A 27,643-nucleotide genomic window follows, 5' to 3' on the forward strand; every position below is an offset into this window, starting at 1 on the left:
TTTACATTATCCTGATGGAGACATCGAGGAGGGCTGTAGTCTGCCTTTGCCCAGCTCCAGGGTCTGGGCTTATAACTTCAGTGTCACTAAATGCTTGTCTTGAGAACTGGCTTGAACCCTGTGTCAACCTTTTCAACCTTTTCAACCTGCATGGCCATTTGTCATTCTGTTGTTTGTGCTGTCTTTGAGACTGTGTCAGCAGAGCTGTACAGGTGTGACAGAGACACACAAAACCTACAACATCAGACATCATGTACTTTACTTAGTTCCTCACCTTTCCTTTTGATATGTCACAAAGCATGTCATGTGCATTGAACATTTACTATGAAGCTTTTATTGTATATTAAGTTATTCAAGTTCTCAGATGAGACACCCTGTTGTGACTTAGAATGAATGAAAAGTGCCTTTCTCTTTAATTGGTCTTTTCTCTGCTGGTAATATTAGCCAATGCAGAAGCCATTTCTCCATCACTCTCCCTCTCAGGATCCTCTAATCCAGTGTGCTGTTTAGTTACAGCAACTTTTATTCCTCATAGCTTGATACTTGCTATTTTCATTCCTAAGGCTTTGCATTCCACAGATGTTATTGCATTTGTATGTTTCTACAAGATGCCTCAAATCATTCCTATTTTTCTTCTTTCCTTGCTATTTTTATGGGAAGCTGCAGGACTGATTAAGTCAGTTGATCTCCTTTATGCCTGGATAATATTCAAGGCCCTGAATTCGGCAAGTTTACTTCAAGTTGGCAGTAGAAGGGAATCTTTTCTTCAAGTGCAGCTCAGATTTTAAAGGTGGCCACTTCTAGCACTCAGAGGCAGTATTGCTCAAGGTCAGGACCTTGGCACACAAAGCCTGCATTTCCTGGCTTTCATGTGACTGTCCTGATTGTCCTGATGTCAGAGAGAGGAAGACAGAGGTGTTCAGTGAGTGAATGGTGACAGTGAAGACTGAATACAGTTCTTCCACTGTGAGCCTTCACTTCTCTCAGCCTTGTTCCTCTTGTCCCCAAGGTGGGACAACAGCAGTCTCTCTCTCTAGAGTGACTGTGAGATTTAAGCACAAGTGAGATGCAAGGGAAGCCCTGGGCACAGGGCCCAATATGAGTGGGTGCTGAGCAAACCCCTGATGACCCTTGGCCACTGGGAAGGTGAGTGATGAGGATCCTGTGGTAATGGATTCTCCTGTCTGCAGTTCCTGCCAGAAATTCAGCTGTGTTCTTCTGCTAGAGAAGACACTGCCCTTAATTCCAAGGGCCTCATGGGAGCAGAGCCATGCCCAAAGGTGAGGCTCCTAGGATGCTTTCTAGGGCTCTCCAGAACAGGGGTGCTATATTGTGCACTTTGCTCCAGGAGACTTAGTCTTTGCTTCACCTTAAGAAGCTCATAGCCCTGAACAGTGTATTTTGACTTTCAGCTGGAAGCCATCTCTTCCTAGCAGCTTCCTGATTACTGTATTATGGGTTGGAAGGAGGTTCTCTGCCCCAGATACCACCCTCTGATGTTAGAAGTTTGGTTGACTCTTGGCCTGAAAACTCATGCTCTCTAGGTGTGTCTGGAAAAGCTTGGTGAAGGTGTGAACAGGGCTCTCAGTGAGAAAAGACAGGGAGGAAACAGCTAGTTCCCCAACACCCACTGTGCTTCAGAGAGTTACACTTTGAAATCCCACAATGATCCTGTGAGATGGTGTGATGCCTATTAATGTCAATGTCACAGGATCTAGAAGCACCTGGCAGAAATGTCTCTGAGAAGATTTCTGAGAGCTAGGTTAGGTAAACTGAGGTAGGAAGGCCCACCTTAGTTGCAGGTGGCCCCATCCCAAGGGCTGGAGTCCTGGACTGAATAAGAAGGAAAAGTGAGCTGAGCTCCAGCATTCATCTCTCTGTTTCCTGACTAAACACAATGTGAGCAGCTGTTCCATTCTCTTGCAGCTATGGCTTTTCTGCCCTGATGGACTATATTCTTGACCTGTGAGCCAAATAAACCCTTTCTTCTTTAAATTTCTTTTGTCACAATAACATGACAAGTAACTAATACCCCTGGGGTTAATAACTTTTAATAAGATTTAACTATGGAGCTTAGTTTGGTCTTGAACTCAGGCTCCTCCACCTTAATGTTTGTTGGGAAGAATGGACTATGAAGGGAGAGACAAGGGTTAGGCTGGGCAGGACTTTCACAGAGTAGCAGCAGGATGAAGGGGAAGGAAGTCATTTCTCAGGCTCCCATTGTTCTAGATTCTAGCTCTGCATCTGTGCTGTGAGCTTGGACAAGTTAATCTCTCTGTCTAGACCTTCTGCACTGGAGAGAGGTGGATACATTGGTGCTTGAAAGAGGAAGAGGCAAGGGTGTGGCCTGGGTTAGTTAAATAAGGGAAGTCAGTAAAAGACACTGGCTGAAGCTGAGGCAGGAGCCTACCCTCTTCCCGGGGCCAGCTAAGAGAACAGATCTTGGAGCTTCAGGACACCTGGGATCCTCAGGTCCCACTCATATTTTGAGCTGAACTCTGAATGCCAGTTGGGTGAGGCTCACTGCTGACCCCATGGGTTCCAGTTTCCCTTTGAGTCACATACAACTTCAGCACTGCAGAGCCCAGAAGGACCATTTCTAGCCTGTGACTCTTAGTACTCCATCATGGTTCCTCTGCCAGTCCATTTAAGTTCCCTATCCCAGGACACAGTAGGGGTGGAGGATCACCTGTGAAGAAAACTCACCTATGTGAACTTGAAGTCCCACTCACAGCCCTCAGCTTAACTTACCTCTGCTTCTGAATCCAAAGTCCTTATCTTCCCATTTATTATGATTCCTTTCTATGTTCTGAGCGTGTCTCAATGAATCATGGCTTGTGCTCAACAGTTCCCTGGTATATATCAATTTACGGTCGCTTGTGTTTGAAGAACATTCTATGGAAAAGAGACAATGGTTGTGTGTTTGTCAGAGAGGCAGAGATAAGATCCAGGCAAGCAAGGCTGGGGTCCTTCCTGCTTACTATCATTCCCTTCTCTATAGTATCACAGGAAGAAAGACATTCTCACAAGTGCTGAAGGGAAATGGTCTTGTTCCGGGACCATGAAGTCCACACACCTGTCCTGGTTCTACACTAGTCCTCTGTGTGAGTGTCTATTCCTCTCTGATCCACAGCTCCCTCATGTGGAGCTCTGAGCTTCGGTCACACAGGGTTGCAAACTATTATAATACAAGCAGCAGAACTGCATGGGCATAGGCTTATAATTATTGAACATTTATTGGACATTGGACTATTTATTATTCAATGTGGATTATCCTTTTACTCCACACCCAAGGAGACAGCTGTTAACCTTCCCATTATCCAGAGGCTATAGTCTGCCTTTGCCCAGTTCCAGGATCTGGACTTACAACTTCAGTGTGACTAAGTGCTTGTCTTGGGAGCTGTCTTGAACCCTGTGTCAGCCTTCTCAGAGCCCTTCTGATTGTCTGTCTCTTCTCACTACAGCTTCTGAGTTAGATAATGTTTATATATGAAAATGTCATGGAACCCTATTCTTGTTGCTCACCTCCAAAAGGAGAAAAAAAAGAGAAAAGAAAGAAATAAAAAGCATGCCATTGTACACTACCACAGTGAGAAATCAAAATGAAACTAAAAAGTGCATCAATAAACACAGCAACACGGTATCTCTGGAGCACTGCATGGCTATTTGTCATTCTGTTGTGTGTGCTGTCTTTGAGGCTGTGTCAGCAGAGCTGTACAGGTGTGACAGAGACCACAAAACCTACAACATCAGACATCATGTACTTTACTTAGTTTCCACTTTCCTCTTGATACATCACAAAGCATGTCGTGTGGATTAAGTATTTACTATGAAGCTGTTGTTGTATATTAAGTTATTCTAGTTCTCAGATAAGACATGCCATCGGGGCTTAGAATGAATGAAAAGTGTCTTTCTCTTTAATTGGACTTTTTTCTGTTGTTGATAATAGCTAATACAGAAGCATTTCCCATCACTCTGCTTGCCAAGATTCTCTAATCCAATGAGTTGTTTAGTTACAGTAACACTTTAGTACTTATAGTTCCATAGTTGCTATCTTCATTACTAAGGTTTTGCATTCCATAGATGTTACTGCATTTGTATGTTTCCTTTTTATTTGTTTTTTTTTGTTTTTTTTTTTGTTTTGTTTTGGTTTTTTTTGAAAATGTCTGGCATATGTAAGTTTCTATAATATTCCTCAAGTTCTTCCTATTTTTCTTCTGCCCTTTCTGTTTCCAATGGGAGGTACTGAGACTAATTAAGTCAGTTGATGCCCTTTAAGCCTAGGACATATTTCAAGACTTTGGATTCTACAAGTTGACTGGAAGCTGGCAGTAGAAGGAATGCTTTTCTTTGAGTGTAGCTCAGATTTCAAAGGTGGCATCTCTAGCACAGAGAGCAGTATTGCTCAAGGTTAGGATCTTGGCACACAGAGCTTGTATTTACCTGGCTGTGTGTGATTGTCCTGATTGTCCTGATGCAGATAGAGGAAGACAGAGGTGTTCAGTGTGAATCCTGACAGAGAAGGCTGAATACAGTTCTTCAACTGTGAGCCTTCACTTCTCTAAGCCTTGCTCTTCTTGTCCCCAAGGTGGGACAACAGCAGTCTCTCTCTCAAGAGTGATTGTGAGTTTTAAGTGTGAATGAGATGCAAGGGAAGCCCTGGGCACAGGGCCCAATATGAGTGGGTGCTTAGCAAACCCTGAGGACCCTTGGCCACTGGGAAGGTGAGTGATGAGGAATCCTGTGGTAATGGATTCTCTTGTCTGGCAGTTCCCTGCCCAGAAATTCAGCTGTGTTCTTCTGCTAGAAAAGACACTGCCCTTAATTCCAAGGGCCTCATGGGGCAGAGCCATGCCAAAAGTGAGCTCCTAGGATGCTTTCTAGGGCTCTCCAGAACAGGGGTGCTGTGTTGTACACTTTGCTCCAGGAGACTTAGTCTTTGCTTCACCTTAAGAAGCTCATAGCCCTGAACAGTGTATTTTGACTTTCAGCTGGAAGCCATCTCTTCCTAGCAGCTTCCTGATTACTGTATTATGGGTTGGAAGGAGGTTCTCTGGCCCCAGATACCACCCTCTGATGTTAGAAGATTGGTTGACTCTTGCCTGAAAACTCATGTCTCTAGGTGTGTCTGGAAAAGCTTGGTGAAGGTGTGAACAGGGCTGTCTCAGTGAGAAAAGACAGGGAGGAAACAGTTAGTTCCCCAACACCCACTGTGCTTCAGAGAGTTACACTTTGAACTCCCACAATGATCCTGTGAGATGGTGTGATGGCTAGTAATGTCAATGTCACAGGATCTAGAAGCACCTGGCAGAGATGTCCCTGGGAAGATTACTGAGGGCTAGGTTAGGTAAACTGAGGTAGGAAGGCCCACCTTAATTGCAGGTGGCCCCATCCCAAGGGCTGGAGTCCTGGACTGAATAAGAAGGAAAAGTGAGCTGAGCTCCAGCATTCATCTCTCTGTTTCCCGACTCAACACAATGTGAGCAGCTGTCTCAGTCTCCTGCATCTAAGGCTTTTCTGCCCTGATGGACTATATTCTAGATCTGTGAGCCAAATAAACCCTTTCTTCTTTAAATTTCTTTTGTCACATAACATGACAAGTAACTAATACCCAGGGTTAATAACTTTAATAAGATTTCCCTATGAATTTCAAGTTTGTCTTGAACTCAGGCTCTTCCAGCTTAATGTTTGTTGGGAAGAATGGACTGTGAAGGGAGAGACAAGGGTTAGGCTGGGCAGGACTTTCACAGAGTAGCAGCAGGATGAAGGGGGAGGAAGTCATTTCTCAGGCTCCCATTGTTCTAGATTCTAGCTCTGCATCTGTGCTGTGAGCTTGGACAAGTTATCTCTCTGTCTAGACTTCTGCACTGGAGAGAGGTGGATACTTTGGTGCTTGAAAGAGGAAGAGGCAAGGGTTGGCCTGGGTTAGTTAAATAAGGGAAGTCAGTAAAAGACACTGGCTGAAGCTGAGGCAGGAGCCTACCCTCTTCCCAGGGTCCAAGCTAAGAGAACAGATCCTGAAGCTTCAGGACAGCCTGGATCCTCAGGTCCCACTCATATTTTGAGCTGAACTCTGAATGCCAGTTGGTGAGGCTCACTGCTGACCCCATGGGTTCCAGTTTCCCTTTGAGTCACATACAACTTCAGCACTGCAGAGCCCAGAAGGACCATTTCCAGCCTGTGACTCTTAGTACTCCATCATGGTTCCTCTGCCAGTCCATTTAAGTCCCCTATCCCAGGACCCAATAGGGGTGGAGGCTCACCTGTGAAGAAAACTCACCTATGTGAACTTGAAGTCCCACTCACAGCCCTCAGCTTAACTTACCTCTGCTTCTGAATCCAAAGTCCTTATCTTCCCATTTACTATGATTCCTTCTATGTTCTGAGAGTGTCTCAAAGATCATGGTCTGTGCTCAACAGTTCCATGGTATATATCAATTCACGGTTGCTTGTGTTTGAAGAACATTCTATGGAAAAGAGACAATGGTTGTGTGTTTGTCAGAGAGGCAGTTGTAGGAGCCAGGCAAGCAAGGCTGGGGTCCTTCCTGCTTACCATCATACCCTTCTCTATAGTCTCACAGGGAGAAAGAAATTCTCACAAGTGCTGAAGGGAAATGGTCCTGTTCTGGCACCATGAAGTCCACACACCTGTCCTGGTTCTACACTAGTCCTCTGTGTGAGTGTCTATTCCTCTCTGATCCACAGCTCCCTCATGTAGGGCTCTCAGCTTCTGTCCCACAGGGTTTCAAACTATTATAATAAAAGCAGCAGCATTGCATGGGCATGGGCTTATAATTATTGAACATTTATTGGATATTAGACTATTTATTATTCAATGTGGATTATCTCTTTACTCCCACACCCAAGGAGACAGCTGTTAACCTTCCCATTATCCAGAGGCTATAGTCTGCCTTTGCCCAGCTCCAGGATCTGGGCTTACAACTTCAGTGTGACTAAGTGCTTGTCTTGGGAGCTGTCTTGAAGCCTGTGTCAGCCTTCTCAGAGCCCTTCTGATTGTCTGTCTCTTCTCACTACAGCTTCTGAGTTAGATAATGTTTATATATGAAAATGTCATGGAACCCTATTCTTGTTGCTCACCCTCCCCAAAAGGAGAAAAAAAAAGAGAAAAGAAAGAAATAAAAAGCATGCCATTGTACACTACCACAGTGAGAAATCAAAATGAAACTAAAAAGTGCATCAATAAACACAGCAACACAGTATCTTTGGAGCACTGCACAGCCATTTGTCATTCTGTTGTGTGTGCTATCTTTGAGGCTGTGTCAGCAGATCTGTACAGGTGTGACAGAGACCCACAAAACCTACAACATCAGACATCATGTACTTTACTTAGTTTTCCACTTTCCCTCTTGATACATCACAAAGCATGTCATGTGGATTGAGTATTTACTATGAAGCTGTTGTTGGATATTAAGTTATTCTAGTTCTCAGATAAGACATACCATTGGGACTTAGAATGAATGAAAAGTGCCTTTCTCTTTAATTGGACTTTTTTCTGTTGTTGATAATAGCTAATACAGAAGGCATTTCCCCATCCCTCTGCTTGCCAAGATTCTCTAATCTAATGAGCTGTTTAGTTACAGTAACACTTTAGTACTTATAGTTCCATAGTTGCTATCTTCATTACTAAGGTTTTGCATTCCATAGATGTTACTGCATTTGTATGTTTCCTTTTTATTTGTTTTTTTTGTTTGTTTTTTGTTTTGTTTTGTTTTTTTAAATGTCTGGCATATGTAAGTTTCTATAATATTCCTCAAGTTCTTCCTATTTTTCTTCTGCCCTTTCTGTTTCGAATGGGAGGTACTGAGACTAATTAAGTCAGTTGATGCCCTTTAAGCCTAGGACATATTTCAAGACTTTGGATTCTACAAGTTTACTGGAAGCTGGCAGTGGAAGGAATGCTTTTCTTTGAGTGTAGCTCAGCATTCAAAGGTGGCATCCTCTAGCACAGAGAAGCAGTATTGCTCAAGGTTAGGATCTTGGCACACAGAGCTTGTATTTACCTGGCTGTGGTGTGATTGTCCTGATTGTCCTGATGCCAGATAGAGGAAGACAGAGGTGTTCAGTGAGTGAATGGTGACAGTGAAGACTGAATACAGTTCTTCCACTGTGAGCCTTCACTTCTCTAAGCCTTGCTCTTCTTGTCCCCAAGGTGGGACAACAGCAGTCTCTCTCTCAAGAGTGATTGTGAGATTTAAGTGTGAATGAGGTACAAGGAAAGCCCTGGGCACAGGGCCCAATATGAGTGGGTGCTTAGCAAACCGCTGAGGACCCCTTGGCCACATGGGAAGGTGAGTGATGAGGAATCCTGTGGTAATGGATTCTCTTGTCTGGCAGTTCCCTGCCCAGAAATTCAGCTGTGTTCTTCTGCTAGAGAAGACACTGCCCTTAATTCCAAGGGCCTCATGGGAGCAGAGCCATGCCCAAAGGTGAGGCTCCTAGGATGCTTTCTAGGGCTCTCCAGAACAGGGGTGCTGTGTTGTACACTTTGCTCCAGGAGACTTAGTCTTTGCTTCACCTTAAGAAGCTCATAGCCCTGAACAGTGTATTTTGACTTTCAGCTGGAAGCCATCTCTTCCTAGCAGCTTCCTGATTACTGTATTATGGGTTGGAAGGAGGTTCTCTGTCCCCAGATACCACCCTCTGATGTTAGAAGATTGGTTGACTCTTGGCCTGAAAACTCATGTTCTCTAGGTGTGTCTGGAAAAGCTTGGTGAAGGTGTGAACAGGGCTGTCTCAGTGAGAAAAGACAGGGAGGAAACAGCTAGTTCCCCAACACCCACTGTGCTTCAGAGAGTTACACTTTGAACTCCCACAATGATCCTGTGAGATGGTGTGATGGCTAGTAATGTCAAGTTCACAGGATCTAGAAGCACCTGGCAGAGATGTCCCTGGGAAGATTTCTGAGGGCTAGGTTAGGTAAACTGAGGTAGGAAGGCCCACCTTAATTGCAGGTGGCCCCATCCCAAGGGCTGGAGTCCTGGACTGAATAAGAAGGAAAAGTGAGCTGAGCTCCAGCATTCACCTCTCTGTTTCCCGACTCAACACAATGGGAGCAGCTGTCTCAGTCTCCTGCATCTAAGGCTTTTCTGCCCTGATGGACTATATTCTAGATCTGTGAGCCAAATAAACCCTTTCTTCTCTAAATTTCTTTTGTCACAGTAACATGATGAGTAACTAATACCCCTGGGGTTAATAACTTTATTAAGATTTCCCTATGAAATTTAGTTTGGTCTTGAACTCAGGCTCCTCCAGCTTAATGTTTGTTGGGAAGAATGGACTGTGAAGGGAGAGACAAGGGTTAGGCTGGGCAGGACTTTCACAGAGTAGCAGCAGGATGAAGGAGGAAGCAGTCATTTCTCAGGCTCCCATTGTTCTAGATTCTAGCTCTGCATCTGTGCTGTGAGCTTGGACAAGTTATTCTCTCTGTGAAGACTTTGTGCACTGGAGAGAGGTGGATACTTTGGTGCTTGAAAAGAGGAAGAGGCAAGGGTATGGCCTGGGTTAGTTAAGTAAGGGAAGTCAGTACACTGGCTGAAGCTGAGGCAGGAGCCTACCCTCTTCCCAGGGTCCAAGCTAAGAGAACAGATCCTGAAGCTTCAGGACACCTGGGATCCTCAGGTCCCACTCATATTTTGAGCTGAACTCTGAATGCCAGTTGAGTGAGGCTCACTGCTGACCCCATGGGTTCCAGTTTCCCTTTGAGTCACATACAACTTCAGGACTGCCGAGCCCAGAAGGACCATTTCTAGCCTGTGACTCTTAGTACTCCATCATGGTTCTTCTGCCAGTCCATTTAAGTCCCCTATCCCAGGACCCAATAGGGGTGGAGGCTCACCTGTGAAGAAAACTCACCTATGTGAACTTGAAGTCCCAATCACAGCCCTCAGCTTAACTTACCTCTGCTTCTGAATCCAAAGTCCTTATCTTCCCATTTATTATGTTTCCTCTCTATGTTCCTAGAGCGTCTCAAAGAGTCATGGTCTGTGCTCAACAGGTCCATGGTATGATATATCAATTCACGGTTGCTTGTGTTTGAAGAATATTCTATGGAAAAGAGACAATGTTTGTGTGTTTGTCAGAGAGGCAGTTGTAGGATCCAGGCAAGCAAGGCTGGGGTCCTTCCTGCTTACTATCATTCCCTTCTCTATAGTCTCACAGGGAGAAAGACATTCTCACAAGTGCTGAAGGGAAATGGTCCTGTTCTGGCACCATGAAGTCCACACACCTGTCCTGGTTCTACACTAGTCCTCTGTGTGAGTGTCTATTCCTCTCTGATCCACAACTCCCTTATGTGGGGCTCTGAGCTTCTGTCCCACAGGGTTGCAAACTATTATAATAAAAGCAGCAGAACTGCATGGGCATGGGCTTATAATTATTGAACATTTATTGGACATTAGACTATTTATTATTCAGTGTGGATTATCACTTTACTCCCACACCCAAGGAGACAGCTGTTAACCTTCCCATTATCCAGAGGCTGTAGTCTGCCTTTGCCCAGCTCCAGGGTCTGGGCTTACAACTTCAGTGTGACTAAGTGCTTGTCTTGGGAGTTGTCTTGAACCCTGTGTCAGCCTTCTCAGAGCCCTTCTGAATGTCTGTCTCTTCTCACTACAGCTTCTGAGTTAGATAATGTTTATACATGAAAATGTCATGGAACCCTATTCTTGTTGCTCACCCTCCCCAAAAGGAGAAAAACAAAAGAGAAAAGAAAGAAATAAAAAGCATGCCATTGTACACTACCACAGTGAGAAATCAAAATGAAACTAAAAAGTGCATCAATAAACACAGCAACACAGTATCTTTGGAGCACTGCACAGCCATTTGTCATTCTGTCATCTGTGCTGTCTTTGAGGCTGTGTCAGCAGATCTGTACAGGTGTGACAGAGACCCACAAAACCTACAACATCAGACATCATGTACTTTACTTATTTTTCCACTTTCCCTCTTGATACATCACAAAGCATGTCATGTGGATTGAGTATTTACTATGAAGCTGTTGTTGGATATTAAGTTATTCTAGTTCTCAGATAAGACATGCCATTGGGACTTAGAATGAATGAAAAGTGCCTTTCTCTTTAATTGGACTTTTTTTCTGTTGTTGATAATAGCTAATACAGAAGGCATTTCCTCATCACTCTGTTTGCCAAGATTCTCTAATCCAATGAGATGTTTAGTTACAGTAACACTTTAGTACTCATAGTTTCATAGGTGCTATCTTCATTATTAAGGTTTTGCATTCCATAGATGTTACTGCATTTGTGTGTTTCTATAATATTCCTCAAGTCCTTCTTATTTTTCTTCTGCCCTTTCTGTTTCCAATGGGAGGTGCTGAGACTAATTAAGTCAGGTGATGCCCTTTAAGCCTAGGACATATTTCAAGACTTTGGATTCTACAAGTTGACTGGAAACTGGCAGTGGAAGGAATGCTTTTCTTTGAGTGTAGCTCAGATTTCAAAGGTGGCATCTTCTAGCACAAAGAAGCAATATTGCTCAAAGTCAGGACCTTGGGACACAGAGCTTGTATTTACCTGGCTATGGTGTGACTGTCCTGATTGCCCTGATGCCAGATAGAGGAAGACAGAGGTGTTCATTGAGTGAATGGTGACAGTGAAGACTGAATACAGTTCAACTGTGAGCCTTCACTTCTCTAAGCCTTGCTCTTCTTGTCCCCAAGGTGGGACAACAGCAGTCTCTCTCTCAAGAGTGATTGTTAGATTTAAGTCTGAGTGAGGTACAAGGAAAGCCCTGGGCACAGGGCCCAACATGAATGGGTGCTTAGCAAACTCCTGACGACCCCTTGGCCACCTGGGAAGGTGAGTGATGAGGAATCCTTGGTAATGGATTCTCTTGTCTGGCAGTTCCCTGCCCAGAAATTCAGCTGTGTTCTTCTGCTAGAGAAGACACTGCCTTTAATTGCAACGGCCTCCTGGGAGCAGAGCCATGCCCAAAGGTGAGGCTCCTAGGATGCTTTCTAGGGCTCTCCAGAACAGGGGTGCTATATTGTGCACTTTGCTCCAGGAGACTTAGTCTTTGCTTCACCTTAAGAAGCTCATAGCCCTGAACAGTGTATTTTGACTTTCAGCTGGAAGCCATCTCTTCCTAGCAGCTTCCTGATTACTGTATTATGGGTTGGAAGGAGGTTCTCTGGCCCCAGATACCACCCTCTGATGTTAGAAGATTGGTTGACTCTTGGCCTGAAAACTCATGTTCTCTAGGTGTGTCTGGAAAAGCTTGGTGAAGGTGTGAACAGGGCTGTCTCAGTGAGAAAAGACAGGGAGGAAACAGCTAGTTCCCCAACACCCACTGTGTTTCAGAGAGTTACACTTTGAACTCCCACAATGATCCTGTGAGATGGTGTGATGACATTACTTGAGTAATGTCAAGTTCACAGGATCTAGAAGCACCTGGCAGAGATGTCCCTGGGAAGATTTCTGAGGGCTAGGTTAGGTAAACTGAGGTAGGAAGGCCCACCTGAATTGCAGGTGGCCCCATCCCAAGGGCTGGAGTCCTGGACTGAATAAGAAGGAAAAGTGAGCTGAGCTCCAGCATTCACCTCTCTGTTTCCCGACTAAACACAATGTGAGCAGCTGTCTCAGTCTCCTGCATCTAAGGCTTTTCTGCCCTGATGGACTATATTCTAGTTCTGTGAGCCAAATAAACCCTTTCTTCTCTAAATTTCTTTTGTCACAATAACATGATGAGTAACTAATACCCCCGGAGTTAATAACTTTTAATAAGATTTCCCTATGAAATTTGGTTTGGTCTTGAACTCAGGCTCCTCCAGTTTAATGTTTGTTGGGAATAATGGACTGTGAAAGGAGAGACAAGGGTTAGGCTGGGTAGGACTTTCACAGAGTAGCAGCAGGATGAAGGAAGAGGAAGTCATTTCTCAGGCTTCCATTGTTCTAGATTCCAGCCCTGTACCTGTTTCTATGTGCTGTGAACTTGGACAAGTTAACCTCTCTCTCTAGACTTTGATGCCTGAGAATAGGAGAGGCAAGTGTGTGGCCTGGTAGATGAGAATAAAACCAACAAAGTCAGTAAAAGACACTGGCTGAAGCTGAGGCAGGAGCTTACCCTCTTCTCAGAGTCTATCTCAGCTTCAGGACCTGCATGGCCCCTGGGATCCCCAGTTCCTCTTCATATTAGGAGCTGAGCTCTGGGTGCCAGCTGAACTCTGTCCTTCCATTTCAGTCCACCAGCTAAGGTTCCCATACAGGTGGAGGCTCAGCTTGGAAGAAACATCATCTGTGTGGACTGAGGTCCCTCACACAGCCCTCAGCTCACATTATCTTTTTGTCTGAATCATGACTTCTTAGGTTCCCATTTTACAAGTTTATACTGTGAGATCTGAAAGTGTTTCCAAAACTCATAGTCTGAGCTCAAAAGTTCCAAGTTTTCTGTCCATTCAAGGGACTGCATGTTTGGTGTGCATGTGGATCCAGGCAATGAGGAGAATGTCCTATCGGAAGGAGAGAGTGGTTGTTTGTTTGTCAGGGAGGCAGAGGTAGGAGCCAGGCAAGCAAGGCTGGGGTCCTTCCTGCTTACCCTCATACCCTTCTCTATAGTATCACAGGGAGAAGGACATTCTACTAAGTGCTGCTGGGAACATGAAGTTCACACACCTGTCTTGGTTCCAAACTAGTCCTCTGTGTGAGTCTATTCTTCTCTGAGTCTCAGTTCCCTTTTATTGGGCTCTGAGCATCTGTCCCACTGCACACAAACTATTACAACAGCAGCAGCAGCAATTGCATGGGCAGGGGCTTATAACTATTGAACATTTATTAGTTATTAGAATATTTATCAATCAATGTGGATTATCACTTTACTCCCACAGAACAAGGAGACAACTGTTTACCTTCCCATTTTTCAGATGGAGATGTCAAGGAGGGCTGTAGTCTGCCTCTGCCCAGTTCCACAGTCTAGGCTTGTAACATCAATGTTACCAGGGGCTTCTTTTGGGAGCTGTCTTGAACTCTGTGCTGACCACTCTCAAATCCCTTCTAAAAGCCATCCTCTATCCACTACAGCTTCCGAGTGCTTCTCTCTGGGGGCTGTGAGGACCACACGGGCCTGAAAACGCACAAGTGGAGAAGATCGTGTGTGGCTTAGCATTCAGTTACAGCTTTCTGCAAACCTTCCTGTTCCACCTCTCCCGGGGCTTGTGAACTCTTTTGACAGTTTAGCCTGCCCAGGAAACCCTGGCAGAGGGGCTCAGCGGTGATGAAGGGGTCATAGCAGTGGTGGGTTTGGGTCCTTGGTGTACTTACTTAGCTTGAAGTCCTTCTCTGCCTGGGCTTTGTTCCCTTTCAGCTCCAGGTCCATCTGCCTCCTTGTGTGGTGGGTGGGTTCCAAGACATGTTGACCCTCATGCTGAGCCTCCTTTTTGTCACTTGCCTCCTTGGACTGTGCTTTTCCCATGGTGGCAGAGTCCCCAGATAGTGCCTGGCTGTGCAGGATTTCCGTTTTTTGTTGCTGCAAGCAGGAATCCAATGGATTCTTGTCTCCCACCCGTTTCTGCTCTGGAAATGGGTGTTTGATCAGAACTGATGGAGGAAACCTGGAAATAAAAGAAAGAGCTGAGCAGCCTCTAAAGGACCATTATCTTCTGGTCAGGACAACTGAAGGGCTCCAGGCTCTCCTGGGGATGGAGACCGTGTGTCCAGGTGCAGGGCATGGGCTTTATAGGGCAGAAGAGGGAACTCTGGGAGAAGTTAATCAATGGCGTGTTCTCTATAGTTTCATGAACAATGCCAGCAATGTTCTTACTGTGCTGGCTTTCCTGCCAGGCTGGTGTGCTCTTATCCTGAGTCGGGGGGTTCTCAGCTCTTCTAAGGTTTGTTCTTTTAGGTCATTAAGGTCATTTATCTGGCCCTGAGGACAAACAAACATGTCAGTAGCTCCTTAGTTGTTTCCTGTAGGAGGGTGATACTGGAAGTGGGGCTAGGCTATGTCCACAGGTTTTAAGGGGGAATAAGTTAGGGTGACTTCATGTAGTAGGGAGTGTTTTAACTTGTTCTGCTGCAGTGGATCATATGATTGTCACCATTCACTCATGGAAAAAACTTTGAACACATTTATTAGACAGGGGCTATGGAGAATAAGATGAGACTGAAGACAGGCGACCCAGTAAGCTCCTCGCCAGGGCAGCCATTGTCCTAGTGTGGACCTTCTGATGGCAGTGATTTGATCCAGGAGGAACTTGTGTAAATCTTTTAAAGGACAGGGGAAATGGAAGTGTGAGGATAAGGAGGAATGGAGAGACCAAGGGGAGGAGCCAGAGTGGGAGGGAACAAAAGCCCATCCTTAGGAAGATGACTGTCACTGAATCTTTGTCAGGTCCTTAATTAAGTCTTTGGCCTCTCTAACAGCTTGGGTTTGTTGGTGCAGAAGCAGCGCTGTTCCTGGAGGAGGACACAGTTCCCACCACCAGCAGACAGGAGATCCAGGTCTTTGGAGAACCACAGCAGCAAAGACTTGGCTCAGTCCTAGCCTTGGAAAGTGATGGAGAGGGAGGAGTGGGAAGGTGGGCATCTGGAGAATGGAGGGTAGGAACTGTAGGGATGGGAAAGCAAGAAGATGGAAGGATGCAGGACAGGGAGCAGGACAGCTGGGAGGATTAGAAGATGAGAATCTAGGGAGAAGAGGTTGGGTCATGGGATTACAGGGACAGGAGCATGAGAGGATAGGAAGACAGGGATGGAGGATGCAGGAATGGACTGTGCAGGACACTCGGTATTCCGTGTTCCTCATCTTCTTCCTTTTCTAATGTCCTACTATAAGGAGATCAGTCCTTCAGCCATTACTGTGACAGAGGACAAGATGGGGAGAGGCAGCACATAGGGGGACTCAAGAGTCTAGTTTGAGTTTAAGCTAGGCCCTGTGAAGGAATCTTTAGAAGTCTCCTGTCCCTGAGCACCACATAGGGGAAACAATCCAAAACCAACTATCTGGTAGGACAAATTACCCAGAGAAAACCAAAGAGACACTTGGGCAAGTGGGGGGGAGGGGATAGAGTGACCCAAGACTTTCCCATAGGCCCTGGTGAAAGGACAAAGGGGACATTAGTTTTGTGACATGTCCAGGAGTGGACTTGTCAAAATTGGTCTGACACTGGAGCCAGTGCCTTGGAGAAATTGAAGTTGTAGCTCATGGGGACCTGACTACTCACCCTGTGCTTTGGTTATCAGTCCCAAGGCAGCTGTGTCTGAAGGATCCTGTGTTCCTTTTGCCAACACTGTCAGACTTTGCTTTCTGCTGAGCTTGGCTGTCCACACCACACCTCAAATAGTACATGGGATGCTAGATTTCTTAACAAACTTGCTTGGATTAATTAATCTTGCTCATGCAAGACCTGCTGGTCCCAGCTGCTGCTTTTGTCTTCTTTGTTTCTCCTCCCTGTCCTCCCTCTAAATACCCCAATATTAACGATCCTTGTTCCTGCAGCTTCAGGTCAGACAGGAGAGAGGAGGGTGCAGGACAGACTATGACAGGAACAGGCACATGAAGCACACAGGGGAATCCAGCCACCGCCCTCCCACCAGAGGGGGCCTGCAGACTCTCCAAGCAGGGCTGAGCCTGGGCCCTGGCTCTCAGGACGGGTCACCCATATCTTCCACAGTATGCCTTAGTGCAGTCAGGCCAGGACTTCCTTCCCACAACTCAAATGGTTTGATGGACTCCATTGATCCCACTACTCACCCTGCTCTTCTATGGGGCTCACTGATGTGTCCCAGGCCAAGGCCCCTCAGGTAGTAAACGTGTTCTTTGAAAGTGAAAGAGACTCTGGCTCCTCCAGGAAGCCAAACACCAGAGAGTCTGTGCAGATGGTATTCCTCTGAAACCTGGGAGTAAAGGTTGAACATTATTCAGCTCATTTCCTGTTGTGAAGTTTCTGCAGACGCCTGGGCTGGAGGAGGAGTCAGGCTTGAGAGCTTCATCCAGGCCTGTAGAGGCCCTGCCTCCTGAGTGCAGGACTCATGTCTGAGCCTCGCTTCACTCATCTACTAATGTGGGCCTCCCAGGTTTGCCAATAGGTCCCAGTTCAGCAAAAGCTCCTGGATCTCCCCAGATTTGTGCTCTGGATCTCTGCACTCCCTTTCATCCCTGTAGCCTGCCACACCCACAGGCTCTCCATTTCAGGAAGTGGCTCTCAGGCAAACACTGGGTCTTCTTTCATTCCAGGACTCTCCTAAATCTCAAATCTGCTCTTTGATTCCCACTAACATCATCCTTTTTTTTTTTTTCCTGTAGTTGTGTGGTGTGTGTGTGCATGTTCATGTGCATGTGGACTCGTGTGTGTGCATGTGTGTGATCTGAGAACTTATGGATTTGGCTAGTCTAAGTAGCCATCCAGCTGGGGGTACTTCCTGTTTCCTCCCCCTGAGCTCTGGGATGACAAGCCTGTAGCCATCCCAGCATGCATTTGGGAGGATGCTGTGATCAGACAAACGTCCTTATGCTTGCATAGCAGGTGCTTTATCCACTGAGCCATCTCCCCAGCCCTGACCCTGGCTTTAAACAGATCTGTAATCTGACTCTTCCCACTGTGCCCAAGGAGACTGCTGGTCCAGCCAGCATCCTGGGTCTGTGCTCCAGCTTCCTAACTCTCCTGCTGATGCTTCATGATCTTCTTGTAATTCAGTCTTAGAGCCAGAGTCACAATCTAATATTTATATTAGTTTAAGTCACCTCTTAGTCAAACCTTCCTATCCTTTTCATCTCACTGTGAGGGAAATACTGGTTCCTTTCAGTGGTCCTGAGCTCTACATGACCCACTCCATCCCACCCTGCCCTTTTCTGACATTAGATCCCACTTCATGCTCCTCACTCACTCTGCTGTGGGTTATCTGCTCTGCCTTTCTATTCCTTGAACACACCAGCAACTTGCTCATCTCAGGACTTTGCACTGGTTTCTCCATTCTTTTGGAATGACTTCCCAATAGTCAGATTTGCTCCCCACTTTCTGAAGCAGCGCTGCCCTTCCAGAATCCCCCTCCTTCATTCTTCTGTTTGACACTTGTTACCACCCAACAGCACAGACTTGCTTTCTCTCTGTCACTTCTACCTACAAAGAGCATGGAAACTCTGGAATACAGGACCTAGCTTGTTTGTTGATTGTTATTTTCCTGGGCCCAAGTTAGTGCCTGACCCAGAATATCAGCACAGAGGTTTTCACAGTCTCTGAGAGGTAATTATTTTTAAATTTTAACATTTATTTATCTGTGTTCGTGTGTGGTGTTTGCATATATGTGGTGTGTGTGTGTGTGTGTGTGTGTGTGTGTGTGCATGTGTATGTGTGTGCTTATGGCATATGTGTGTGTATATATGTGGGATGTGTGTGTGTAGTGTGTGTGTGTTTGTGTGTGTGTGTGTGTGTGTGTGGTGTGTTCTTGTGGTATGTGTGTGTTTATATATGTTTGGTGTGTGTGTGTGTGTGTGTGTGTGTGTGTGTGTGTTATGTGTGCACATGCCATGGAGTATGTGTGCAAGTCACAAGACAACATTTAGGATTAAGTTCTCTGTTTCTACCATGTGCAAGCCTGCACTCAAACTCAGGACATTGGGCTTGGTGGCAGATGCCTGTGGTAAGGGAAAGTATTGGATCAGGACCCCAAGGACCAAGTTCTCAGCACAAAGGAATTGTTTGTCCCAGAGAGACAAAGGGCAAGGACAAGGGACAAAGACAGGAGATAGAGGCAGAGGGAGAAGGGAAAGGGAACAAGAGAGAGGCCACAGGGGCATTTGTCCCAGAGGACAAAGGACTGTCTGGATAGAGAAGACAGATGTGGCCCTGAGGAAAATGACAGTTTATAAAGGTACAAGAGGAAACCCTGGGTTAGGATGATGGATGACATGTTTAATTTTAATTGAGCATGTTAATTAGGTGAACCAAAGGGAGCTTTTGATAGCTGGACTTAAATACTTTGCTAGCTGGACATTGGTAGTCAGCCTCAAGAGGAGGGATTGGCCAAATAAGGGAGTGGACCTTGGGAACTACAGTGTTTTTATCAAGGCATAGGTAATTGGGAAGAAGGGCAAGGCCTGTCAGAGCCATGTGCTCCTGTGGGTTAGTGTCCATTCAACAGCTATTCGAATCTCTTCCTGGGAAAACATGATTGATATAGAAGGGCCATGCCCATTATGGGTGGTGCCACCCCAGGACAGGTGGTCCTGTGCCAGGTAGGAAAGCAGGCCCAGCAAGCCCTAGAGAGCAAGCTAGTAAACAGAACTCTATTTCCTCTGCTGCCAGTGTTCTGGCTCTTGGTTCCCGCCCTGTCTCCTCAGCAAAGACAGTAGGCCTTCACTGTAGAGTGAAATCAACCCTTCTGCCCAAGCTGCTGTGGTCAGTTATGGTGTTTATCGTGGAAATAGAAACCCAACAACTACATATTTTGTGTCTTAACAAGTTTCCCTCCAAGATGGAGATTTCAGTTCAGACAAAATTGTTGTAGACCACTGCCTTCACCTGCTGAGCCATCTTGATGGAGCCCCAAGAGATTTGTTCTTTCTTATCCTTGATTTTATTTTGTTCCTGTGAGACACTGTGGTGGTTTGACTGAGAATGGCCTCCATTAGCTCAGATATTGGAATGTTTGGTTCCAGTTTGGTGGAACTATATGGGACGGATTAGGAGGCCTTGTTGGAGGAGAAGGTGTGTCAAGGGGGTGAGCTCACATCATTCCCAGTTAACTCTGTCAGCATTCTGTTTTGAGTGGGACAGTTGAAGAAAAAGGGTCACTTCAAAATGTAACTCAGGCTTAGCAAAAGCAGCAGGGAGAGTCAGTCTTCAGGGACTGACCCCTCCTGACTTTGTAAAAACCTACTTTATTGCTATATAAATCACACCTCCAGCAAGCCAATTTCTGCATACCAAAATCTCTTTTCTGGAATTGTTTGAAGAAACCATTTGTCTAAGAAATCTCAGTCATTTGACCTCCTGACTTGCCAGGTACTCCAAGACTAAGATATGCAAAGGCTCTGTAATTCCTTAAAAAGAGCAGCACAGGTACCAATCCCTGACTTAGACAAAAGGTAACAATCTCCAACTATACAAAAGGTAGTTCAAAGCCTAGGTGCTAGCACTCTGGAATTGAAGCCATATACAATGGCTCTGTGGAATTTTTTGCTACCTGCCCTCCCCACTTTTTTAAGCTCTAATGGATTATGTTGAAGATTATGTAACCTTACAGCCTTTTCTCCATTGTGTTGTTTTATAATCTTATGCAAATGAGACAAAATACACTTTAAAGCCAATAAAGTTATTATCACTGCAACAGGGATAACAATCACTAGAACAAGAAATTTATTAAGATGATGTGCAGGATTAAAAGAGGTTATGGTGTCTTCAAGGCTTTCCGTAACATCCATTCCTGTCACATCAGGTAACCTTTTTGGAAAGGTTCCCTTAATTTCTTGCTGTAAATCATAAATCATTTGAGAAGAGTTAGGATGACCCATCAAATGCATCTTAACCTTTTCCCGGTCATACTTACTATTACTGAACTTTAAAGGTGTAATACAATGAAATGTAACCTTCCCATCACATTTTAATTTTTATCTGTTCACTCAATATTTCTAACTGATCTCATATTAGTATTGCAGCTTGCCTCAAATCAGCTATTTCATTAACTATCTCACTATGTATTAGATTCTGTTGATTCCAAAGTTCTGTAGAATGGTTATGGCAGGCTCTAACAAACTCAGCAGTTTCAATTTCTTTATGAAGCACCAGTTCAATTGTAGAAGCTACAGTAGTTAATGTAACAATTCCCATAACCACAGCAAAAATCAGTCCAAACATCTGACTAATTCTTCTTAATATTCTTTCAGTGAGCTTCTGTACTAGAATCATCACAGATGAGTCTCGCCATGGCTTCAACAGCTTCACCAGTATCCAGACTGCTGGCCTTGCTCTAAGAATATATAAACTTTCAGAGGTGACATTTAAAGATATACTAGAATTAACACAGGTATGAAGAGCACAGTGTTCACAAGTGATACCAGAGTTATTAGGGTGCCATTGTACAGACCTTTTCAGTAACAAATAATGTAATGGTGTGCATGCTACAAAGGGGTGACTCTGATTTAATCTAAAAGACCAAGTATACTTACCATCCTTAATGTTTAACTTTCCTTCCCATGCTTTAGAAGGCTGAAGGCCCTTGCTAGTTTCCACAAGTTAATCTTAACTGAATTGCCAAATTACAAGAGAAGACCTGACTTGGATTTCAACTCCATACCATCAAATAGGTTCATTAACAGTAGAATTAATTTCCATAGTTCCATTTGAATTATACCATTGCCATCTCAATTCTGAATGAGAATATTTTCCTTGAGGGAACCTATAAGGGCTCCAATCAATGTCTTCTCCATGGGAGATATTGATAAGCACTGGAGATTTCTCACTTTTATGTTGTTGCCAGTATACCCAATCACATTGCTTGATGGTAACCCACATCTTAAAAAATGGTAGATTTATGGAACTAGTATCATTAATCTCCTGTCCTCTAAAACCAGATGCATGAAGCTTATAAAATTTATGAAAATCCTGGTTAGTATTAACTGTAAATTACCACACTTTCAAAGTTATATTTGTAGTACAAATAGGAATACCTTGTACTCTCATAGTATAATTTCTGATTTCTTTCCCCTCTTCCAGAGGTGTGGGGCATTTACCCACCAACCCCACAGCTCCCCAGAGTTTTCTTGAGTGTGAGCAGCAGGAAATATTAGAAGGATTTATATTACAGAGAATATTGAGGAGATAAACAGATAGGAAATAAAGGATAGCCTCGAGAGGGCCTGAAACCTATTCCAATGGGCCCTGACTGTCTCTGCCTCAGGGTATTTATAGAGATGCCAAGGGGTGGAGCAAAAGCCCCCCCCCACCCCACCCCCAAGCACAGCCAAGTGCAGACACCTGCACTCAAGCCCGTGGTCCTAATCATCCTCTCTATGAGGACCTGCTGGGTAAAGCCCTGAAGAACCTGAAAACAGGTTCCCACAGGTCCCCCCTTCTTAATATATTATTAATGGCTTACAGCAATCTCCGTCACTGTTTCACCTCCTAGTATGGGAGTAGAGGATGATATAGATGGCATTTCGTTTTTGAATTAGGTCCAAGGTGACTACAGCAGTCTTTAGCTGCATCAAACCCTTTCTAAACCAAAAACTTAATGCAATTACAAAATTAATCCCTTAGCTTCATCATTACCCTTAACAAGTTAACATAAATACTGCTATACATAGTCACAATTCTCCTAATCTTACAATTCAAAGCAAACTCTTTACAGAACCATTTGAATTAGCATATAGTGCTATATATAGTTAACAATTTTCTCAGTCTTATAACTTTAACTTTGGTAGAATCATTTCAATTTTCTTGCTAACAACATAGGGAAGTTTTTGATGTATTCACATCAAACTTAAATATTTCCTTAACTCCAAAAAACCAGGGTGCATTAATATAAATAGGTTAAACATAATTTCTACAAACATACATTCAACCTTAATTCACTCATAACTCCTTCTTTTCTTTATAATTTTTTAAAACAATCTCAAACCTATTTAGAGGAACCCAAACTCACACAATTCCTATAAGTCTATATTGAAATGCAGTATTCTCAATCTAACCATTAACACTTTGAAAACTTAGCAAAACATCCAAAAGCAGTTTCTTAATAAAACTCTTTACACTTTAAAAGTAGTCTTTTGGTATACCCCATTTGCATTTCTTACTAACAAAATATGACATTAATCCACTCAAACAACAAGAAAATAGTTTGTAAACTAAATCGACTAAGGAATATTAACTCTCCCTTTTCTTTATAATTTTTTAAGCAAAGTCTCAAGCCTAGTTAGAAAACACAAACTTTTCCATTTAAACAGTATGATTTGTAACACAAAACCAGTTCCATAAGTAATTCCATTTTTACATAAACAGTTCGATAAAACAATTCATGAATCACCAGTTCATAAAGCATACATACATACACAATATTGCATCTTTAGTGCAGGTAGAAACAATAAATGTCTTCATTTAAACAGTTCCATTTTTAACCCAATTCCAGAAAACAGTTCCTAGGTCATTACTATAAGTAAACTCAAAATTGTCCCATTGCAATAAAATCTCTATTGTTCATTTCATTTTTAAGTCCCAAAATTCAAACGATAAAATCTGGTGCTAGCCTTCCAAATATGAAGAAATCCATAACCAAAATCTATTTGTAGTTTTATCTCATTTTAAGTTCAAAAAGTTCAAACAAGGAATAAATTCTGGTATCAGACTTTCACTTCAAAATATGAAGAGACGTTTTACAACCAAAACTTTTTACAGTTAACAATTTTAGTTCAAACAAGCATCTCTGCAACTTTTGTTCTCACAGACAGAGACCTTCTTAGGTACAGTAGGATTCTAAACCGCACTGTTTTTGATATTAGCTCAGGTTTTTCTGTGTTGCGTTGATTTTCCACAAATCTCAGCTACAGATGCCTTGTTGTGCTGGTTCTGGCATCCACCATTCTTAGCTTCTTAGCGGCTTCTGGAGCTTTTGAAACCATTCAGACTGCCTACTTTGCAGTCTACTAAGACACTATCTTCTGTGTCTCAGATTCTTTTACCATATACATTAAGCATAGATTCACATTCAATATTTACACTTTCACAAACTCACATATAACATGTGCTTAAGCATAAACTCACACTCAACATTTATACATTTTTACAAACTCACATATAACATATTAACATCTACTTATTTATACTCTTTAAGGAAACTATAGAACTACTTTAGCAAATATATTTCTTATTACTTCTTATATACTTCTTATATTCATTCTATCTTCTTATTTCTTATTTAAACTTACATTTACAACTAGCATCTTACAAGCTTATTACTACATGTCTTAAGACTTAAGCATAGATGCTTTTTGCAAGCTTATATTCTTTTTTTTTTAACAGAAGTAAAAATATGGAATGCTTCACGAATTTTCGTGTCATCCTTGCACAGGGCCATGCTAATCTTCTCTGTATCGTTCCAATTTTAGTATATGTGCTGCCGAAGCGAGCATGCAAGCTTACATTCTTAAAGGAACTCTATAGATCTCTTTTACAAACTTATATAGGGCTACCATTATCATATATATAATTTAGCAAACACCCAAAGAATTCTTAACACAGAGATCTAACAAGAGAATAATTTCTACAAACTCACATATCTTATTTTCATCTTTTTCTACTTCTTACTCTTAATTATCATCACTACTCTCTATTAGATTCTCTTAACTAGACAGGAAGTACATACATCATTTCTAAAGTTTAGAGTTTATAGTCAGCTTTGCTATAAAACACGGGGATTTAGTGAGTGTTGTCGTTATAGAGTTGTGATACACCATTCCGGAACTGTCAGAGCTTCAGATATCTCAGGCTGCTCTGTTCCTCTGCTAGCTGCCTTTGGAGGTAGGGGCTTTTTTCCCCCTCAATCTGCCTCAAACTCTTAGCAGCTTTCACAGGTCATGCACTTTCTGGGGAGGAATCTGTCCCCTCTGTTTCTTCAGTCTTTCTCCCTGACAGTATCCAGTTTGGTCTCAGTTTATCCCCTCTACCCCAGAAAGTTTCCGACACTACAGTGGCAGCTTTTTTGCTTTTGAAGGTAGGGGCTTTACTCTGTTTCTATTTTTCAGGGTTTGAGGTTTGTGTTCATAAATCAAGCTTAGCAAGGGAGGTTTTTGCCATATCTAAGCTCACATTAGGACAGGTGTTTTGCCTCCTCAGGCCTTCACCTGGCCCAGTCCCCCCAGTGGGTTGTGTTTGCTTGTCTGGATGCTCAAGGACAGAGCTTATGCCAGAGGCAGTCACCCCTCAGGGCTACACTTCCTCATCTCATAGGGAGTCAGTTAAAACAAAGCTTTTCTCAAAGAGGTGCTTTCTCTGACAGAAAAGAAAGCTTTACTCCTGGATAGTTCTGTTCTGCCCTGGCTGGGCTCTTTGCCCAGACAGAGTTCTGACTCAGCAGTACAACTGCTTCAGACACAGTTCAGCTTTACTGTTTTCCCAGAAAGGTCCTTACTCTGATAAGAAAGCTTTTCTCAGATTTCTTTTTGCAGCTGTGGACCTATAAACCCGGGACTTGTAGGAAAGCGGACAACTGTGCCGTTCTTACCGGCTTTAGCTTTGTTTGTTCATTAGCAATCTTCCCCTGGGTCCTGCACCTTCCTGCCTCAGCTCTGTGCTCCACAAAGTTTGCAACTGTAGGAACCCTAGTATCCCCCAAATGCACTCCAACTCAGACAATGGCCAGTTGCTTCTTAGTTTTTGGTTAGAAGTGAGGATACAATGCTAACAGTTTGCATTGCTTCAGGGGATCTTTGCATTGGGATGAATAGGAGCACCTTTTCATAGCTCATTCAGAAACAAAACCCTTGAATGCCTCAGTCTCTGCTGTAACTGAAAAGCTTGGTTTTTTTGCTTTTCTCAGGTAGTTTCCTGCCCTTTTGGGCTCTCTGTAGGTCTATACCTGCACTCTCCCAAGTGTTTCCCTCAGGGGACTTTGACCCACTGCCTTTTACTAGCTTGAAGAGACAGAGCTTAGAAGAGAGATTTTTAGGAACTCCATTCCTGTCTCCTGCATTGCAGGGAGGATTTTTAAAGCTTGAAAGAACTTGGAGAGGTTTTGCTGTCTTAAGTTTGTTGTTTTCCCTTAGAGCTAATCACAGGTAGTCCCCATACTAATATCTTCAGGTGATTCTAATTTGTCCTTCTGAGAGAGAGTTCTGAAAGTCTTTAGTTTTTAAGTTTTTTAAGAGAACTTTTGAGAAAGATTAAAGCTTTTTAGAGAGAATTTTCCAAGAAAAGCTTTTTAGTTTAAGAGAAAGATTTTTTTCCCCAAGAGAGAAAGACCAGCTTTTCCCAAAACTTCTGAACTTTAAACGTTTTGGCTTTTTACAACCCCATTTTTGCCTCAGGGAGAAAACACTTTCTCCTGCTGCTTGGACTTAGCATTTCAGCTGTCCCCAGGTCAAAGAGGCTTCCATAGGAAACTTTTTTTCCCCATAAGCTCAGAGAAGAGCTTTTTTACTACCCATAAAGCCCAAAGAGAGATTTTTTCCCCCAGTTTGCGTTCATAGCCCCCAAAGTTAGAAAATTGAAGTTTTTCTGTTTAGTTGCCTTATTTTTTCTACATAATCTTACATTTCTAAGTTTTTCCTACACTATATTACTGCCCTATACCTTATACTTATTTTTCACAGATAGAAATTGAGAAAGGGATAGAAGATAGTGTGAAACCTCAGTAAAAAAAAAACCCTAATCTATCCCCTACAGAACAAAGAGAAGCTTAAACCAGGATTCCTAAGTGTAGATAAGAACTTAGACCCCTTTCAAGTTCCCAGGTGGTGATATCAGCTACAGGGACTTAAAAATAGAGTCAGGATATTCGACCATCTGGTTGGGGCTAATTGGTCATAAAACATCCCAAACTTCTCAAACCCCTGAGACAGCTCATAAAACTCCTAACATGGTTGCTGAACAAACAGGAGATAAAGATAACATGTAAAACTACTAACATGGTTGCTGAACAAACGGGAGATAAAGATAACATGAAAGACTGAAAAAAGGAAACTGATACTAACCAAGGAGAGGGAGGCAGGTTGTGGGAAATGAATTATGTGGTTTGTGCCTTTAAGAACTAGCCTCACAAAGAAAGGGCAAGCTCCTCCTGGCCTCACTGCTACCAGTGAGTGCTTTGGACCGAGCTTCCCTGATTTACTAACTTCAAATTTTTAAAATGCCAATGAGGCAGGGACATGATCTGATGAAAGACTTTGGGCTATGGGAAAAAAGCTGCTGGATTTTGGTTAAAAAAAGAAATCTGCTGAATTGAGTCAGCCTGTGTACTACATGAATGTTTTAACATCAGGATGGAAACCAGGAAAGATGTTGTGTTGGGACTGAGGTTATGCTTATGTTTCTGCAGGAGATGACAAGTTGTGGAAGAAAGATTTTAAAAGCTTCTGAAATGGATGGCTGATTCCCCTACCTGGGGATAGCTTAAGAAATTGCCTGATAAAGGGGAAAGAATTAATAGTTCAACTGGCTAGGGAACTATTTGCTACAATTTGTTCCTTGCAGTGCTGTCTGTAGTAACTGTACAAGTAAAGGGGATTAAGCATACATATCAGGCCTATATTCCTAATCCTCCAATTCACATAGGTGTAAGTTGTGGAGATATGGATATTCTTGTGGTTACTGAATCTTCTTGGCTACCTGGTTCTTATGACAACTGAGGATCTCCTCCTCTGTGTGGGAGCCCGTTTTCAGGTTCCTTGTGGCTTTACCCAGCAGGTCTGCATAGAGAGGATGATTAGGACCACGGGCTTGAGTGCAGGTGTTTGAGATGGTCTGCAATTGGCTGTGCTGGGGGCGGGGAGGTCTTTTGCTCCACCCCTTGGTGTCTCTATAAATACCCTGAGGCAGAGACAGTCAGGGCCTGTTGGAATAGGTTCCAGGCCCTCTCGAGGCTATCCTTTATTTCCTATCTCTTTATCTCAGCAATATAAATCCTTCTATCTAATATTTCCTGTTGTTCACACTCAAGAAAACTCTGGGGAGCTGTGGGGTTGG

General features: G+C 43.5%; 1 protein-coding gene and 1 non-coding gene across 2 annotated transcripts in view; both read right to left on the minus strand.

The window, feature by feature from the left end:
* The window catches only part of LOC114688678 (NACHT, LRR and PYD domains-containing protein 1a-like), a 118,917-nt gene extending 104,344 nt beyond the window's left edge, over window positions 1-14,573 (minus strand). The window contains exon 1 of the mRNA XM_037201056.1: window positions 14,292-14,573. Coding sequence (XP_037056951.1) covers window positions 14,292-14,442 — 151 coding nt within the window. The 5' untranslated portion in view covers window positions 14,443-14,573. The remainder of the gene's footprint in view (window positions 1-14,291) is intronic.
* A 9,414-nt stretch (window positions 14,574-23,987) lies between these two features.
* LOC114706367 lies at window positions 23,988-24,093 on the minus strand. Its single transcript, XR_003736517.1, has one exon. It is a non-coding gene; the product is annotated as a U6 spliceosomal RNA (small nuclear RNA).
* Between the last annotated feature and the right edge of the window lie 3,550 nt (window positions 24,094-27,643).

The sequence above is a fragment of the Peromyscus leucopus genome, chromosome 8b (assembly GCF_004664715.2).
Source record: "Peromyscus leucopus breed LL Stock chromosome 8b, UCI_PerLeu_2.1, whole genome shotgun sequence".
Classification (NCBI taxonomy): domain Eukaryota; kingdom Metazoa; phylum Chordata; class Mammalia; order Rodentia; family Cricetidae; genus Peromyscus; species Peromyscus leucopus.